Below are 17989 nucleotides of genomic sequence, written 5' to 3'. Positions count from 1 at the left end.
GGAAGTATAGGCAGGGTGACCAGACTAAGAGAATTCTGGGAAGAGGAAAGGCAGAGATGTAATCACCAGCCAGACACAGAAGAAGCAAGATGAAAATGCCTTACTGAGAAAAGGTACCAAGCCATATAGCTAAACATAGATAAGAATTATGGGTTAATTTAAGTTGTAAGAGGTAGTTACTAATAAGCCTGAACAACTAGCCAAATAGTTTATAATTAACATAAGCATCTGTGTGCTTATTTGGGAATTTATGGCTGTGGGACTGGGTGGGACAGAAACTTCTGTCTACAGATTACTTATGTGTAAACAACATGATCAACCAAAGTCATACACAGCTTACACAAACTTGGTAGATTGCTTAATTGAGTCTAAGAAAATACCCTAAAGGGTGTGGCAACTGATTCTGTGAAACACCCTCTGGTTTTTTAAATTTCATCAGTGGAATCCTTTCCTTAAAGTACCTGATAATTGGAAAAAAAATATTAATGGATCCACACTGCTGGAAATGGGGACACAGGAAGGGCTGGCACATTCTATAGCATCCAGTTTGACAAGCCCACTCACCCTTGGGAACACCCAAGTCACTATAAAGCTGCCCTAGACACTAGTGGAGGAAGTCCTTCTGTTTATGTGTTGCTTTCATTGGTTAATCAATAAAAAAAAAACTGCTTGGCCTGATAGGTAGACGAAGAAAACAGAACTGAATTCTGGAAGAAAGCAGAGAGAAAAAGCCGCCACGGAGACGCCAGGTCAGACATGCTAAATCTTTCCCAGTAAGCCACGACCTCATGGTGAACTCAGATTATGAGAAATGGGTTAAATCAAGATGTGAGAATTAGCCAGTAAGAGGCTACAGTTAATGGGCCAAGCAGTGTTTAAATGAATACAGTTTGTGTGATTATTTCAGGTGTAAGCTAGCCGGGCAGCCAGGAGGGAACAAAGGGCCACCCTCCTCGTGCAACAAAACACCAGGAGTCATGATCTGAAAATGGACTTTATAGACTTCACCAAAACCTCCTATGACAGACTAAGAGCAAAGAACAAAAGAACAAACCTGAGATGGCATTAGTAACAGACATCAGTGGTGAGTGGAGAGCAGGGGTTACTCCCCAGACAGTGTGGTAACCAATAATGCCAGCCAGGCCAAAAGTGGTCACCATCTGAGAAAAGGCGAGGTTGGGGGCCACCATGCCCAAACCCAGCATCCCAGTGAGACCTAGAGGAAGAAAGAGAAAGTGAGATGGCCTGCAATGACCTCAGCAACCTTAAATGTACATGCTCATGCACACACACATATATGCACACACACACACACACACACACACACACACACACACACACACACACTATAGAATAGTCCATGTCTTTCATTCTGTTCCCCTGATAATAACCAGTAGATTATTAAGACATTTGACCATTAAGATGTAAGGGAGATTATAGACGAAATCTACCTTAACTGACCACTTCCCCCAAATGAAATGCAAAGATCTAGTAATATTTATGAGCCACCTTCAGAACAATTTACACAATTCCCTGTGCCTAACTTTGTCCCCTTTTGTTTTAACATTTACTGACAGTGTCCCATGTGTTTATACAAGCCTGCAGAAGAGCAGCAACACACTCTACTCAGGCAGGATATAACCTTTACAAGACAGGACTTTTATGAGGCCAATTTTATGTCATTCTCAGCTGTGGCTGAGTAACAGAGGCTTCCAAGACCAGGAAGGATTTCATTCACTCCAGCACCTCCCCGAAACATATGGCTTCCACCCACCCAGGACAGAAATTTTGCAATTGCTCCTGAGTCTGGACTGGACTGCTGGCCAGGGCAGTCAGCTCCAGCCTCAACATCAAGTCAGCAAACAGAGTTTTATAAAGAGAAGAAAAAAAAATAACTACAAATTAAATTAAGAATGTGCAGAAACAAGCAGCCAGCTCTGAACATACATTTTTAATTATCGCCTTCCTTAATAACAACCATGTGGATAGCTGTTCTGCAACAGAAGAAAGGGTTACCTAGTGGTCAGTAAAAACAGAGACACTGGGCCATGGGGGAGCTGGAAGCACCCTTTCCTGAATAAGGGTCCTTGAGTTCAGCAGGAGCTATTGCTTTGTCAGTGGCGTAGCTGAAGAAACAGCTGTGGACGTTAATTTACCTTGAAGTTGACTATTCTTTTTTTTATTTTTTTTTTTTATTTTTTTGGTTTTTCGAGACAGGGTTTCTCTGTGGTTTTGGAGCCTGTCCTGGAACTAGCTCTTGTAGACTAGGCTGGCCTCGAACTCACAGAGACCAGCCCGCCTCTGCCTCCCGAGTACTGGGATTAAAGGCATACGCCACCACCGCCTGGCTGAAGTTGACTATTCTTAATGAAGATTTTCCTCCTCATATGCAGTATTTCAGAAGTTCTAACACACGGCTTGCTAAATCTCTGGGAGAGAGTCAGATAAATGTTTTGGCTTTCCAGTGACTGATAAGACACTATATAGGGTTATGATTAGTCATGTTGTCTTAAGCCAGACTGTCTCATTCAAATCTTCATCCTGCTGCTTGCTAGTGACTGATCTTAGACATGTTATGTACCTCTGTGTGTTTCAGTGTCCTCATTCATAACATTACTAACCCTGGTGTCTTTATCTTTAAAAGGAATATGGGAATATTCCCAAGTCACTGAGTTGTTATAAGTGACAGATGAGCTAATATATATGAAGGACAGAGCACAGTGCCTGGTGTTTATTAAATACTCGCCTCTATTCCAATCATATTAGCCAGAAAGGACTAACTCAGCAAAACCCACAGTGCCTCCCAATGGACAAAGACACAAATGATATCACATATAGGAAGGTTTTCTTATCAACGCTCCAATTATCTAGCAGAAATGCCTTGCCTCGATAAATATGACGGAAATCTCAAAAACTCAATTATCCCATAGGCCCTGCTCCATTTTCTTCTACACCTCAAAGAGAGATGGAAATTCACGGTCCTGCTTAGGAAACACCGCAAGAGCAATGCGATCATCTGAAATCATCTTATTTCCTTTTTTTTTCTTTAGCAAGCGAGTGCAAGCAGGGACGCGGCCCCATCTCCTCGCAGCTCGCACCAGCAGTAGGGACGAGGCCCCATCTCCTCACAGCGCGCACCAGCAGCAGGGACGCGGCCCCATCTCCTCACAGCGCGCACCAGCAGCAGGGACGCGGCCCCATCTCCTCGCAGCGCGCGCACCAGCAGCAGGGACGCGGCCCCATCTCCTCACAGCGCGCACCAGCAGAAGCCTCTCGGTCGCCTTGCTGAGCCTTGCTCTTTATTCAAGGAGAGTTCCACACTTAGCTTTAAAACATCTGGCCTCACATGGGAATTCGGGGAATGCTGAGCCTACAGGAATGCTGCCTGCTGCTGCTCTCTTAATTCGTTATAGTATGCTTTGGTTTTGTTTTTGCTTTGACACTAAGCAGATCTAAACTTGTTTCATTCCTTCAATGAGGAAGAAAGCAATTTCCAATCAAATGCCCACATTTTAGCTTCTCACGATACAGAGCCAGAAAGAATAGGTCTCACTATTTTACAGTAATTCTTTAGTAATTTCAAAAAGATGACTCTAAAACAAAACCAAAGAACTTGTGACCCGTTATAAAGAAAAAAATCAAAATTAAAATATTAAAGTTTCTTAGGTAACTTAGAATGCTAGTCTAATATTCAAGGCTATCCCTTACCTCAAACTATTTATTATTCAAACAAGTTTTCGGTTGCTCGGTCTTACCCAGTTATACAGATCGCCACAACCAGTGTCTTACAAAAAGATCTTGGTTTGCATACGTTCAGCATCAGCACACTCTGACACTCTTACTCAGCAGCTTTGATACAGGCAATATCGGTGCCCATATTGAATACGTTTTCTGTAAAATGTATTAATACCTCATATGTGATTTCGCTTGCCTTCACTCCAGTACTTAACAAAGTGACTGTGTTACTTTGGGTAATCAATATACTCTCCAAGCCCAGAGAGCAGGGACGGGCAACATATGGTAAAGTCAGATGTATCAGGGATTCCAGTATAATGGAATCCAAAGAATAACAACAGTATTCCATTTATTAATCATGACAATGAACATAGTACATAAAAAACTCAATCAGTGCTCAGTCGTAATGAATGTTATTCTCACCGGCCGCATACACGGAGGCTGTGGTTAGTGTCTTCGTGTACATTGAAACGGTGCCTGCTTTCTCTGCTTCCAGTTCAGCCACCGTCTTCTGTTTTACTGGGGCTTCTTGGGGGGTATTTTTTGGTGTGGGGGCTGGAAAAATCACATTGCCATCCTAACAAATATCAGAAAATAGCATTTTTAAAGTCAAGTTGGAAGTTCAAAATGACTTACAGAAGACAGTTCACGTTGAAAAACTTTGGTGCAAATATAACTGTAATATATATTAATGAATGTGTATATATTTAATTTTAATGTAAATTCATATACTTTACAAAGTGAGTATATAAGTGTATAGCATTAGTGCTATACATATATAATTTTTATATGTCTGGGGCATATATCTAAGAATACTAATTGAACCCTGAAAAGTAAGTACAAGAGAGAATAATTCATTTTTCCTGATTAAATTTCTACTTTTGGCTTTCAAAAGAGTTGTATATTTTTAGTGCTCATAGTTGAATTTATGATATACTTTCTTTAAATCATTCTCTATTTTTAAACAATTTCCATTGCATGTCAATGCTTTATTACAATATATCTTTATTCCAAAAGGGGGCTCTTCTGTGACGCTAGGAGCATAGGAGGAGAGGAGCACCTACCTTCATCACCACAGTTCCCCGGATGACGTGACTCATGGTACCAAAATCAAAATCATCCTTCACTTCAAAATGAAAGTTATCCTTGTCAGGGCTGATGGCCTTCAGGAGTTTGGTGATGTTGTTGGAGTACAGCGTACTGGCCTGCGTGGCCATGCGGCTGGGGAGGTCCGTGTAGCCAATATGAGTAATTCCCTAAAGGAAAAAGCATATTGTCACAAAAGTCAGGCCCCTACCCCTGCATTCTCTTGGACAGTTCTCATGCATGGCTGAAGCTCAGTTTAGTGAGTATATATCTTTGTAGATATACGTATATATATATATACACTTATAAACATAAATACACATTTCAAAGTGAGCTTTATGTCCATTTTCTAAATCTTTTTCCAAGCTTTCATGGATTGTTTTTTAACTTTCCATCTTCAGTTTCTACAAATACTTCAAAGGGATCAATAGCTCTTAGGGAGGACTTGGGCTACCGCTCTGGGGAAGAGCTAACAGTGTGCCTAGTGTGTTTTACTTGTGTTAGGCCCTGGGTTTGATCCCCAGCACCATAAAGAAATTTAAAAGAGGGGAAAGTAAAGCCCTCAGTTGGGACCTGGGGATAGGACTCAGGAAGGCCAATTCAATCTACTGTATTTATGTATTAAGTTCTCAAAGAATTAGTAAAATTATTTTTTAAACCACACAAGTCACTGGATATCACAGGAGATGGAGGCAAGAAGACACTTTCTTGGTATACCTTATGAACGTAAAGTTCTCCCGGCTTAGTGGTTTCAAAGTTTCCGCCAGCCTCAGCAGCTAAATCCACAACAACCGAACCTTCCTTCATTGATTCAATCATTTCCTTACTAAATAAAACAGGAGCTTTTTTACCTGATAAAATCAAAACACAGAACAAATTAGGATATTCTTCTAATTGGTACAGTGGGCTGTCTGCATTCAAGGCTTCACGATGTGAAAAGTCAATTCTTTATCAGATATTCCGAAGACAAGGGCATAAACGAGACCAGCCATTCACTTCGGGCAAAGAGGTGTCTGGGCTGCAGAGTGGGCCACCATTCAGCCAGCAAGCAAGCCTCACCATATGGTTGGCCTGTGCGATCTCGGCCATGCTCTCCCCAGCTGGCTTACATCTAGGACCATTTACGGAGAGCTTTTATTTGTTTAAAAAGAAGACGTAAAATAAGCCATTATGGAAACTATGTTCACCCAAACTGAACAATTCACAAAGGTCACACATGTCAAGAGTACATTCAGTGCTAATTTATGAATTACGAAATAGAATAGTTCCATTCCTTTTAGCAAATGTCACCAGATTTTCCGATTCATTACCCACCTTAATCAAACAGAGGATAACAACTAGAAGAGACTGGAAAGTGCCATGAAATAAACACCGCAGCACTGCACAGCTCCAAAGGGCCAGGAAGCACTCGTGTGCTTGTATTCCCAACTATGGATCCTGCCTACGAAGTCAATCCTATCTCTACCTGGTCCTGGGAGTGCAGAAGGAGACAAACAGCAGTGTTCCCTGTTCTCATGGGATACATTCTGCTTATGTGCTAATCCACAGTCTAAATCACAAGGTGTTTTAGAAGGCTCACTAGTTCCTATACAGGATAAGTCCCCAACAAATACCTGAGCCAAGAGAGAAAGCAAACAGACTTGTATGATTGGTAGAAAGAAAGCTGAGCACCGATAGCCTCATTTCTATCCCTTTTTTTAATTTTATATTTACAGGCTCTAAGTAAAAACACTTTTATAAACTGACATCGATTAAACATCATTACATTTGTATTAAAATCAACCCATTATCAAATCACTTGACAGAGATACATACGATTCCAAAAGGAAAAATAATATAAATGTAAACTAGAATAATTTAGCTGTAGGACATATGAAAACAATTATAAAGATATATCTGAGTGTTCAGGGTTACCTCAATCTTTTTGGTACAAACTTCATACAAGGTAAAGTCCAAATCCTTACTCCTGAAGGCTTTTTCCCCCTGGGTGAACAGTTCTTTCTAGCATCCCCACTTGCTTTCCTTCTGGGCCATCCACTACAGCAATGCTGGACTAGCTACCAAAAGATCCCTTAATGGCAGGGTTCTCTTTTCTGAGTTCCCGTAAACGAACAAGAATCAAAAGGCATTTTCTCCCAGGCTGGTAGCTACAGAAGTTTTCCAAACTCCTCGACAGTATTCCTTTCCCCTTCTCTTCCCAAGTAGAAAATTGAATATTTTCCTGAGCCTTGAGAATCGGAGAAAGCAACACATATATATCCAAGACTTTTCCCCTAAGAAAGCCCATGCTTCTCAGCTCCCCAGAGACTGGTCACCAAGCCGTGGTAGCTGCATCCACACAATCTAAAGTGCTGGCCTAGACTTTCCAGATGTTTTACTCTCATCGCCATCCCACCCTCGTATGCAGGGCTGCTGTTTAAAGCGGCCACCTTCTTGTTACAGCTTTAACTCCCACCTTATTTATGCCCTCCAGACTTGGGCTCACAGGCCTAAAACAACCATTTCAGATGCAGAATGATCCTGTCTGGCTTCTGACTAACGCAAGCTGTGGCTACTGATGCCACAAATCTTATTTGGCATCTAACTAATTTGTTTTGCTATAGTAATGTTCGTCTATATCTGATGAAAAATTAAGTGTTTATGTGTATGGTGGTGGGGAGTATTTGAGTGCCAAAATATACAAGTGGGGGTCTGAGGACAACCATGGAAGTCAGATCTCTCTTTCAATTGTGTAAGTCCCAGGAGTCAAACTTAGGTCACCCGATTGGGTGGCAAGTGGTCTTAACCCCTTGAGAGATCTGACCAATTCTGCTACGTGCTTTTGACTTTCAAGTATTTATTGTCTTTTATTTGGTTTTTTTGTTGGTTGGTTGGCTGGATGGTTGGTTGGTTGGTTGGTTGGTTGGTTGGTTGGTTGGTTTTGGATGCTTGAGCTGAATCCATGGCCTCAGGCATACTAAACAACTGATTGACCTCTGTATCTATACTTCTAATACAAATTGCGCGTTTTAAAAATATACCCCTGTTATATTTTGGAGGACGTGATCTGGGAGAGGGTCTCCTATAGCCCAGACTGACCTAAAAGGCACTATGTGACTAGAGCTGGCCTTAAACCTCTGGTCCTGACACCTCTACTTCACAGTACTTGGATTTCAGGCCTGTGTCTCCATTCCTATCCAGACTTTCAAATGGTTCTAGTGATACTCTATGGTCTTTACACTAAGTAAGTATTCAGTGGGAAATAATACACTATTGTCTCAAAAGTTATTGAATCTCAGAATAATAATATAAACCATACAATGTAAGTTATATCAAGACACCAATGTGCAAAGGTGTTTTTTAAGGCTGTGTCAGCTATTGCCAAATTTAATATGCAAAGAGTGACTAAATAAAATTAGAGATGACAGATTGTACCCTTCATGTTTTCTAAGGAGTCCTAAAGTTTACACCACATGATGTCTTGCTCAGTGGTAGCTTTCAAGTTTGCTCACTAATTGTATCTTTAAAGCACATAAACTCCATATACCTACTTACATGTGCATGTGTAAGTCACCCATAGTCTATATAACTCGCAATAAGTTCCATCATAGCATTCACCAATATCAGAGCATACTTGAGTGGTTAGACTAATTTATTTTCTTCTCTGTACTTTCGCTTATCTCCCAAATGTCCTAATTTTAAAATGAAGAAATCTCAATAAGGTCTGCGGGGAGGGAGGGTCACAACGAAGGACAGAATACAGCAGCTGCCTGCAAGCACTCACATGTGGATTAACTTTTTTTTATTCTGGAAACTGAAAAAAATGAAAATTGAAAACAGAAGGGGAAAATATAGCCAAAAGAGAAGCAGGATCATGAACAGCGTTCCAAATGAGCAGATCCTCAAAATAATAGGTCAGGAGGGAGAAAGACTCCGACAGCTATTGCAACAGAGTATCAGTAACAGTCCAATGGGATGGAAATGTAACTGCATGATAAACACGGTATCCAAAATAAAGGAAAGAAGGGACAACAAGAGGTCTAGGTTTGGGGGAAGTTTTCTATTCAAACTGAACATCCTATTTTTAACTAAGATCCACGTAAATTATATATAATTGTAAGAGAACTGGCCCAGACAGAGAAAGAGGGAAGCAAAACACTTTAGAATCTTTCTCTAGTTTGTGAACTTAAAAAAAAATCCTAAATTTAAACAATAAGAAAAAATACAAAATAAACACAAGGTGACTTAAATAATTCCAACTCCAGGAGATCAAACTCCCTCTCTGGCTTCTGTGAGCATCTGGATGCCTGTATACACACACACACACACACACACACACACACACACACACAGTTTTAAAAGCCAGACTGGTCCACACAGAGAATTCCAGGTGAGCAAGGTGTATACAGTGAGATCCTGTCTCAGATAAAAAAATCTTTGGAGAAAACCAAAAAATAAAAAATATTTTAATTCACAGAAATTAAAATTAAAAAAGCAAAAATATTAAGATCTTACTAGAAGACTGAAGAGATGACTCGGTGCTTAAGAGCACATACTATTCTTGCAGAGGACCTGAGTTTGATTCCCAGCACCCACATCAGGTAGCTCACAACTGCCTGTAACTTTAGTACCAAAGGATCCAATGAAGAGGAGAATGTGATCAAAATACATTATATGCACTTATTGAAATGCACAGCTTTTACAAGCTAATAAATAAAGGAAAATTATTATACTTTATGTTTAAATGAAACAACTAACTGGACAATCTCTCCATGAGATTATGCACAACAAAATCTTTCAGGAAAGTCGTTTGTTGGGTGTTTGTAAATTGGCAGAAAGAAGCCAGGAAGTCGGCCCCTCTATTAGTTTCCCCTTTTACTTTGGAGAAGTAAATGAAAACGCAGACACAGGAATAATGCAGAAAAAGTTAGCAGAATATTGTTTCTAACTAACAAAGAGCAAAAATAAAGTTTCGACTCTGGGTAAACAGCAAAATCATATGAATTTGAAAAAGAAAATTCCATAAAACCATTAAGGTATACTGACAGGGTTCTTTTTTTTTTCTTTTTTTTTTTCGAGACAAGGTTTCTCCGTAGCTTTTTGGTTCCTATCCTGGAACTAGCTCTTGTAGACCAGGCTGGCCTCGAACTCACAGAGATCTGCCTGCCTCTACCTCCTGAGTGCTGGGATTAAAGGCGTACGCCACCACCGCCTGGCTATTGACAGGGTTCTTAATGACCATCACATTGCATCAAATACCTACAGACTACTGAATGGTGAAAAAGTGTGCAACCTCTTGATCCCAGCATTGTTAAGATGTATTGAACAGAGGCAGAAAGAAAGGAATAAAAATGTAAATAGTATTTCTAGCCAAACCAAGAAGCCACCTCTTATTTTTACTTCCTACTATGTGTTTTATTTCATGTCTAGCAAGAGTCATATAGCCTTTTTATTGTGTGTGATCTATGCATGTGTATGTGCTCATGGATACATATGGAGTAGGGTGTTGGACAAGCTTGCATGCAGATGGCAGAGGTCAACATTCGATGTCTTCCCATATTGATCTCCACTTTTTTTTAAAAGATAGGGTCACTCATTGAACCTGGAGCTCATTGACTGGGTATGCTGACTCGTCAACAGGCCCTGGAAACCAATACCCCATTTCCTCCCCACCAGCACTGGGGTTGTACCTGCACATGCTACCAGGCTCTCTCTTTGCATGAGTGTTGAGGATCTGAACTCTCTAGTCTTTATGCTTACTTGTGTTATCTCTCCAATGCCACATACTATTCTTGTTTTAAAAAATAAAAGTAAGGTATAATCACAGACAATTCTTCCTGTAAGTTAAGAACACGGTTTGATATTTATTACTAGAAATATTAGAATAACTTATGGAGTGACCTATTTACTTACGTTACCAACTCAAAAACTGCGGCCTGACCTACCGAGCTGTACTTAGGACAACCTGACAAAAAAGACAATGACAGAGAATGGGAAAAATACATAGACTTTTCACACTGTGTCACGGTGTCGTCCAACATCCACTGCAAAGTCTCTCCAATGTAAAGATAAAACAAAATGAGGATAAAAGGCAAAAGGAGAATTTCGTATTTTCTCTGATGCAAATGCAGAAGAAAGCAGAGGGCCTGACATGGGTAAGAGGTCTGGGGGAGGGTGTGGGGGCTCTTGCTTTTCAAGGTACAGTTGGGCTTTCCTGCTCTAAAGCCCAGTGTTAATAATTTAGTCATTTACACAAAGGAGTACTACACAGCAGAAAAAAATAATGACATCTTGAAATCTGCAGGCAAATGGATGGATCTATCATATTGAGTGAGGTAATCCAGACCCAGAAAGACAATATCATATGTACTCACTCATAAGAGGCTTTTAGACATAAAGCAAAGAAAAACCAGCCTACAATTCACAATCCCAGAGAACTTAGAAAAAAAAAACACTAAGAGAGACATACATGGATGTAATCGACATTGGAAGTAGAAAAAGACAAGATCTCCTGAGTAAATTGGGAGCATGGGAACCATGGGAAGGGGACAAAAAGGGAGGGGAGTAGAGAAAAACAATAAAATAAAAAAAAATTAGTCCTTTATCTTTAAAGAAAGGAAGTAGCATTTACAGACAGGCTAGGACTGTTACATTTCCATACACCACCCATCTAGAAATAAATAAACAAATATAAAAAAATGAACAAAAAGAGAAAATCATTTACATATTTCCTGGCAAGATATGAACTGAGTGAAAGATTTGACATAAGCTGCATGCAATTTGTTTTTTGGCCCTTCCTGGTTCATGGACACTGAGTTCCTCTGTTACTCTAAGTTACTGAGTTCCTCCCCATTTGGGAGTGATTTCTATTCTTCGGCCGAGGCAATGGTAAGACAGGGGCACTCACGGCCACCACTCACCTTTCCTCCACAGCTCTTTCTCTGTTAGAAAAGCAGCAGAGGCCGGGCGGTGGTGGCGCACGCCTTTAATCCCAGCACTCGGGAGGCAGAGGCAGGCGGATCTCTGGGAGTTCGAGGCCAGCCTGGTCTACAAGAGCTAGTTCCAGGACAGGAACCAAAAGCTACAGAGAAACCCTGTCTCAAAAATCAAAAAAAAAAAAAGAAAAGAAAAGAAAAGCAGCAGGGTTCTAAAGTCTCCCACCTGGGGTGCGGTGAGGAGGAGATGGGGATGGGGGGAACGGACAGACTGTAGCTCAGAGGCAGAGCAGTTGCCTATAATGCATGAGGCCCTGGATTCGATCCTCAGTCCCTAGTGCCCATACAAATAAATAATTCTCGGAAAATTCTAACTATGTCATTTTCTGTTGAATCAACTGTTGCGTGAGATAAACGAGAGCGTGTCGGGTTAGTGCACAGCTTCCTGGAATCCCTGTGCGGCACCGTAAATGTAACCTGTATTCTGTTGTAAGCATGTGTGGTTGTCACTCATCTCAACTGTGCTCGAGTCACCGTCTCGTGGTGCTCAGGCTGGACTCAAACTTATTATGCAGTCAACGATGACATTGAACTGGCAATCCTCCTGCCTCTGTTCTCTGAGTGCTGGGGTTTGCAGACATGAGACTATAAGACTATGCTCATCTTAGATTTACTCTGGAATATTAATGAACTTACAGAATATTTTCATAATCATGATGTCCTCAATAAATTTACACTGGGCATGCAGTTTAAAAGCACTGGAATTAGAAGCTACCAGAAAAGTTGCTCATTTCTGAAAACAGCTCCAACAGCTTACTGACATATAGCAAACAAAGGAATACATCCTTGGCTCCTCGGCAGTACTAAATTCAAAAAGAGTGGCTTCAGTTAAACTAAGTAACAAAGAATAACTATTTCCAGGAAAATCTTGTAATGTACCTCTCGCAATAAATCAAGACTAACATGGTCATCTGAAATCAATAAATTCTCAGAGTCTGTCATTGAGAAAAGAAGCCAATCCTCACAGGCAACTCTGATCAAGGGAGAAGCGGGAGGGAAGAAAGGTGGGAAAGGGGAAGGGATAATATAGAGGAAGAGAGGAGAAAGGAGGAAAGGGGAGAGGGGAGGAGAAGGGAGGGGGGAAGAAGAGGGAAGGGGAGAGGAGAGAAATTAAAAAGAAGCCACTAAAACTACTAAGAACAAAAAAACACCAAGATGAAATGGATTAACCACAAGTTTTTATAATGATTCCAAAAAGCAGAGAGAATTATTTACTGGAATTACTCAATGACATGTAATCATGGGGAAATTCCTGACTTCCTGGCCTGTAAAGCATCAAATTAGAGGCTCAAGAAAAACTTCTGCCTTCACACAGCATGATAAATTTAATTCCATACTCAGAGATGCATAATTGAAATCACAGAACCTGTTTGCCTAAAACCAAAACGTATCTCTCACCAACAAGTACTACAAAGGACAGTCTTAAATACAATGCGATACTGGATGTATAACTGGAAAGCAGTAAAGAAAATAGTTCGAACATCAATCAGTGTCTTACATATGAAGAATTTTATTGTTAATCGGGTGTGGTAGCATATGCTTGGAATCTTAGCACTTGAGAGAGCAAAGGCAGGAGGATCAGGAATTCAACCTAGTCACCTGCTAGGGAGTAAGGTCAAGGGCAGCCTGCAGTATACGAGACCCCATCCGCAGAGGAGGAGGAAGAAAGACCCAGTATAACAAGAATTTTGCACCGTTATGGTTTGAATATGAACTATCTCCCCCATAGCCTTGCATAGTTGGGGTTTGATTGCTAATGGGATTTGGGAAAATGACTGGATCCTGAGGGCACTGATCCAATAAATAGATCAATCCCTTGGGAGAGTCACACTATGATGACATTTTTGGAAATTTGGAAAGAACAAGAGATGGGTGGACTTCTTGGAGAAAAGAGATTACGAGGACAAGCCTGCAGAGATAGCATCCTCCATCTACAGAGATAGCATCCTCCGTCTGCAGAGAGAGCATCCTCCCTCTGCAGAGAGAGCATCCTCCATCTCACTTCCCTCACTTCTGTCCTCCTCACCGCCTTTCTGCCCATCATGACCTAAGATGCCACAGTCGCTGAGGTATGCATTAGTATCTTCTTTTAGAATTTGTATGTTGATTCCTAAGCCCCAGCATGCAACTGACTGAATTTGGAGATGGGGTTGTTAAAGATGTAATTGAATTAACTGTGGGCCTGAGCCTAACTTTATTGGTATCCTTAAAGGGGAAGAAATTAAATGTCAAAAGTAATACCAGGGAAGCATACGCACAGAGAACAGAGGCCTGAGAAAGATGGCCATCTTCAACCAAGGAAAGCAGTCTCGGAGAGACCAATGCTGCCAACAACTTGATTATAAATTTATAGACCCCCAAAAGGTGAGAAGATAAGTTTCTGTTGTTTACGTTGCCCCGTCAGTTGTACTTTGCTTTGGAAGCTTTAACAAACTAATATAATGTGACCTTATTCCTGGGCACACGGCTAGACATGAACTCCTAGCTTCCTTCACAGATGGCTCTGACCATGTGACTGGTCTTAGCAAAAAAAAAGGGGGGGGGGGCTGGAGAGATGGCTCAGTGATTAAGAGCATTGCCTGCTCTTCCAAAGGTTCTGAGTTCAATTCCGGGCAACCACATGGTGGCTCACAACCATCTGTAATGACGTCTGGTGCCCTCTTCTGGCCTGCAGACATACACACAGACAGAATATTGTATATATAATAAATAAATAAATATAAAAAAGTGGAAATAAGAGTGATATGTGACCCTCGCAGTGACACAGCATACATTTGATGTGTAACACCTCCCGTACACACTCCTCAAAATAGAGACAGTGTCCAGAGTGACCTTCAGAGTTTCATTGTGGTGTAAGTGACCCTTAGTCTGAATTCCCACAAGGTGGGGACCAGAGCTACCACCCGTCAATGTTAAGTAGGCAGAAAGTCGATTTCTACAATAACCAGTTTTACGCACTTGGACTAATGTGTTACAGCAATAATTGCAGATTGAGGGCCAGACCCCTAACAAGAAATAATGGGGCAGACAGAAGAGACTGGGGATTCAGAACTGCTGGTCATAGGATAAGATGTTAATAGTCGCCCTATCCTCGGAGCAGACTCACTTCCCAAGCCTCAGTTTCAGGGACAGGCAGGGAGAGGAAAGAAAGACTTCTCCATCTTGCAATACACTGTTAGAGAAACAACAGGACAAACCAGAAGATAACTTTGTGGCATAAATTTTCCTAACAGAAACCAAATATGAGTGAGTACATCCCATGTTCCTCTTTTTGGGTCTGGCTTACCTCACTCAGGATAGTGTTTTCTATTTCCATCCATTTGTATGCAAAATTCAAGAAGTCCTTGTTTTTTACTGCTGAGTAATACTCTAATATGTATATATTCCATACTTTCTTCATCCATTCTTCCGTTGAAGGGCATCTAGGTTGTTTCCAGGTTCTGGCTATTACAAACAATGCTGCCATGAACATAGTTGAGCATATACTTTTGTTGTATGATAGGGCCTCTCTTGGGTATATTCCCAAGAGTGGTATTGCTGGATCCAGGGGTAGGTTGATCCCGAATTTCCTGAGAAACCGAAACACTGCTTTCCAGAGTGGTTGCACAAGTTTGCATTCCCACCAGCAATGGGTGAGTGTACCCCTTTCTCCACAACCTCTCCAGCAAAGGCTATCATTGGTGTTTTTTATTTTAGCCAGGAACATGGGATGTACTCACTCATATTTGGTTTCTAGCCATAAATAAAGGACATTGAGCCTATAATTCATGTTCCTAGAGAAGCTAAATAAGGTGAATCCAAAGACAAACACATAGGCATCCTCAGGAATATTAACCTTCATCAGGCGATGAAAGGAGACAGAGACAGAGACCCACACGGGAGCACTGGACAGAAATCTCAAGGTCCAAATCAGGAGCAGAAGGAGACGGAGCACGAGCAAGGAACTCAGGACCACGAGGGGTGCACCCACACACTGAGACAATGGGGATGTTCTATTGGGATCTCACCAAGGCCAGCTGGCCTAGGTCTGAAAAAGCATGGGATAAATCCGGACTAGCTGAACATAGCGGACAATGAGGAATACTGAGAATTCAAGAACAATCGCAGTGGGTTTTTGATCCTACTGCACGTACTGGCTTTGTGGGAGCCTAGGCAGTTTGAATGCTCACCTTAGAGACCTGGATAGAGGTGGGCAGTCCTTGGGCTTCCCACAGGTCAGGGAACCCTGATTGCTCTTCGAGCAGATGAGGGGGGGGGGGACTTGATCGGGGGAGGGGAAGGGAAATGGGAAGCGGTTGTGGGGACGAGGCAGAAATCCTTAATAAATAAATAAATTAAAAAAAAAATTTCCTAACAGAACATTTGTCGAACGTGGTTCAGCAATTCATGAAGTGTGTCATACACACCCTAAGAAATCAAGACTGACAAACAGCAACAGAAAACTCCAGAATTCTGGCAGCCTCCATCTGATGACAAGTGACCCTATCTGTGTTGAAAGCTACCCAGAGGTATGTAGACAGCCTGTGGTTACTAATCCTTGATGTTGTAACATAAAAGTATTCCCCTCTGTCTTTCAAAATTCCCAAAAATGAGTGGTAGTGTGGAAGCAATATTTTAAAATTCCATAGAGTCCTAAAATACATGGAAGGGAGGGGAGCATGAAATATGAATCAGACAGTCAGGAAGAAGTAATATGCTCTCCAAAACGTTGGGAGTCACTGACCTACACGGTGTGGTTTTGACTCCTAAAATCATAGTGTGCACTGAGAAGAAGACATGCTGAACGATAAACTCTTCTAACATTTGAAAAAGGTACAGTTGTCAAAATGAAAATTATCTCAGTGGAATTCCATGGCAAGTGTCAGTTATTGTTGTAATATTCTCCTGCCTAAAATCCCAGGTCCGAAAGTCATCTCGTTGGACTATTTGGGTCTATGAATGATGCTTTAAATATATATATATGGGCAGCAATCAGATGCAGAATGGATGTAGACTTTCCAAAAGGCTGCAACATTTTAGGTTGAGTCCCATCAGAGGAGAACAACTCCTTCCCAACTCTTCTCCAGTTGTGAAGGATGTAGGTCCTGTGACAAGGGCATTTTATAGACCCTACCCAATGTAAACACAAAAAAATACTACTACCTAATTGGGATTAAGTCTAAGAACAAATCTAAGCATACATGGCCTAAGACATTACAATCTATAATCAGTGACATCTTCCTTCCTGACAAGACACTTCACAATCCTAAACATACCCTCCACTACTTCCTGGTTCCAGTGCCTGAAAGGTCTAGCTAGCCACTTCAAATTGCAGACTGGGCATGTGTCTTAGTTTTGAATAATTCTAAAAAGCTAAGTTTCCAGTCTTAAATTAACTTCCACAATGTTCCTACAAAAAAAAAAAATGAGCCAACAGTGTTCTGTCCAGCTTGCTTCAGGTAGCTTGAAAAGTGACCATGCCAATCAAGACCTAACGAAGATATCCAGAATTATGAGCTGAGCAATATTTGATGAGCCACTATTGTGTATGAAGCACTGGGCCAAGTGCTGGCCATGACAGAGACAATGGGGACACTTGTCCTCTGCTCACAGGAAGACAGGACAATGAAGGGCAGATGGGACTAAACACTGCCATGACACGAAGTACCGGCAAGGTGCCACGAGTTCAGAGAAGTTAGTATCTACTCCTCAGTAAGTTGTGGCAGGCACTGTGGGGGAGGTGGCAACTGAATGAGGTGGGGCTTCCGAAGGCAAGAAAGAACAGGGATGGTGCGTCCAAGTGACAAAGCAATGCGTGACAAGTCATGAAAGTATCTTAGATTATTAGAGGTGATAACCGGCCAAAGGGACTGAGAGCAGACACAAGTTAGACATAAGTCTAGCATGAAACCCAAAAGCTAAATTTGGACAAAAAAAAAAATACGTAAATGGAAGGCAAGATGCACGTCACCAAGGATATAAACTTTAGAACATGGGTAACTGGGAGCAGGGAGCTACGTTCTAACCTTGACCCATCTAGATGCCTAACAGTGCGGGGAACTTGAGTAGACCAAGACACAGTCACCATTATTAAATAAAATCTTAAACTTTCCGGGAGCTATGAGCCATCAAATTGAAAAAAGCAAGACCTAATACAGGGAATGCAGAGCAGGAAAGCTGTATAATCACAGTCTTCGTGAATTTTTATTATTGTG

General features: G+C 41.3%; 1 protein-coding gene across 4 annotated transcripts in view; it reads right to left on the bottom strand.

The window, feature by feature from the left end:
• The window catches only part of Nnt (nicotinamide nucleotide transhydrogenase), a 92789-nt gene that overhangs the window by 44790 nt on the left and 30010 nt on the right, over nucleotides 1-17989 (bottom strand). For all 4 annotated transcript variants that reach the window (XM_041646381.1, XM_041646383.1, XM_041646382.1 and 1 more), the window contains exons 8-11: nucleotides 5539-5672; nucleotides 4800-4991; nucleotides 4159-4312; nucleotides 1055-1216 (exon numbers count right to left, since the gene is read on the bottom strand). In XM_041646381.1, coding sequence (XP_041502315.1) covers nucleotides 1055-1216; nucleotides 4159-4312; nucleotides 4800-4991; nucleotides 5539-5672 — 642 coding nt within the window. The remainder of the gene's footprint in view (nucleotides 1-1054; nucleotides 1217-4158; nucleotides 4313-4799; nucleotides 4992-5538; nucleotides 5673-17989) is intronic.

The sequence above is a fragment of the Microtus oregoni genome, unplaced genomic scaffold (assembly GCF_018167655.1).
Source record: "Microtus oregoni isolate MIOR12 unplaced genomic scaffold, Mior012 000132F_ref0000261, whole genome shotgun sequence".
In the NCBI taxonomy this organism is placed as follows: domain Eukaryota; kingdom Metazoa; phylum Chordata; class Mammalia; order Rodentia; family Cricetidae; genus Microtus; species Microtus oregoni.
This window is presented reverse-complemented; position numbering and strand designations above follow the sequence as displayed.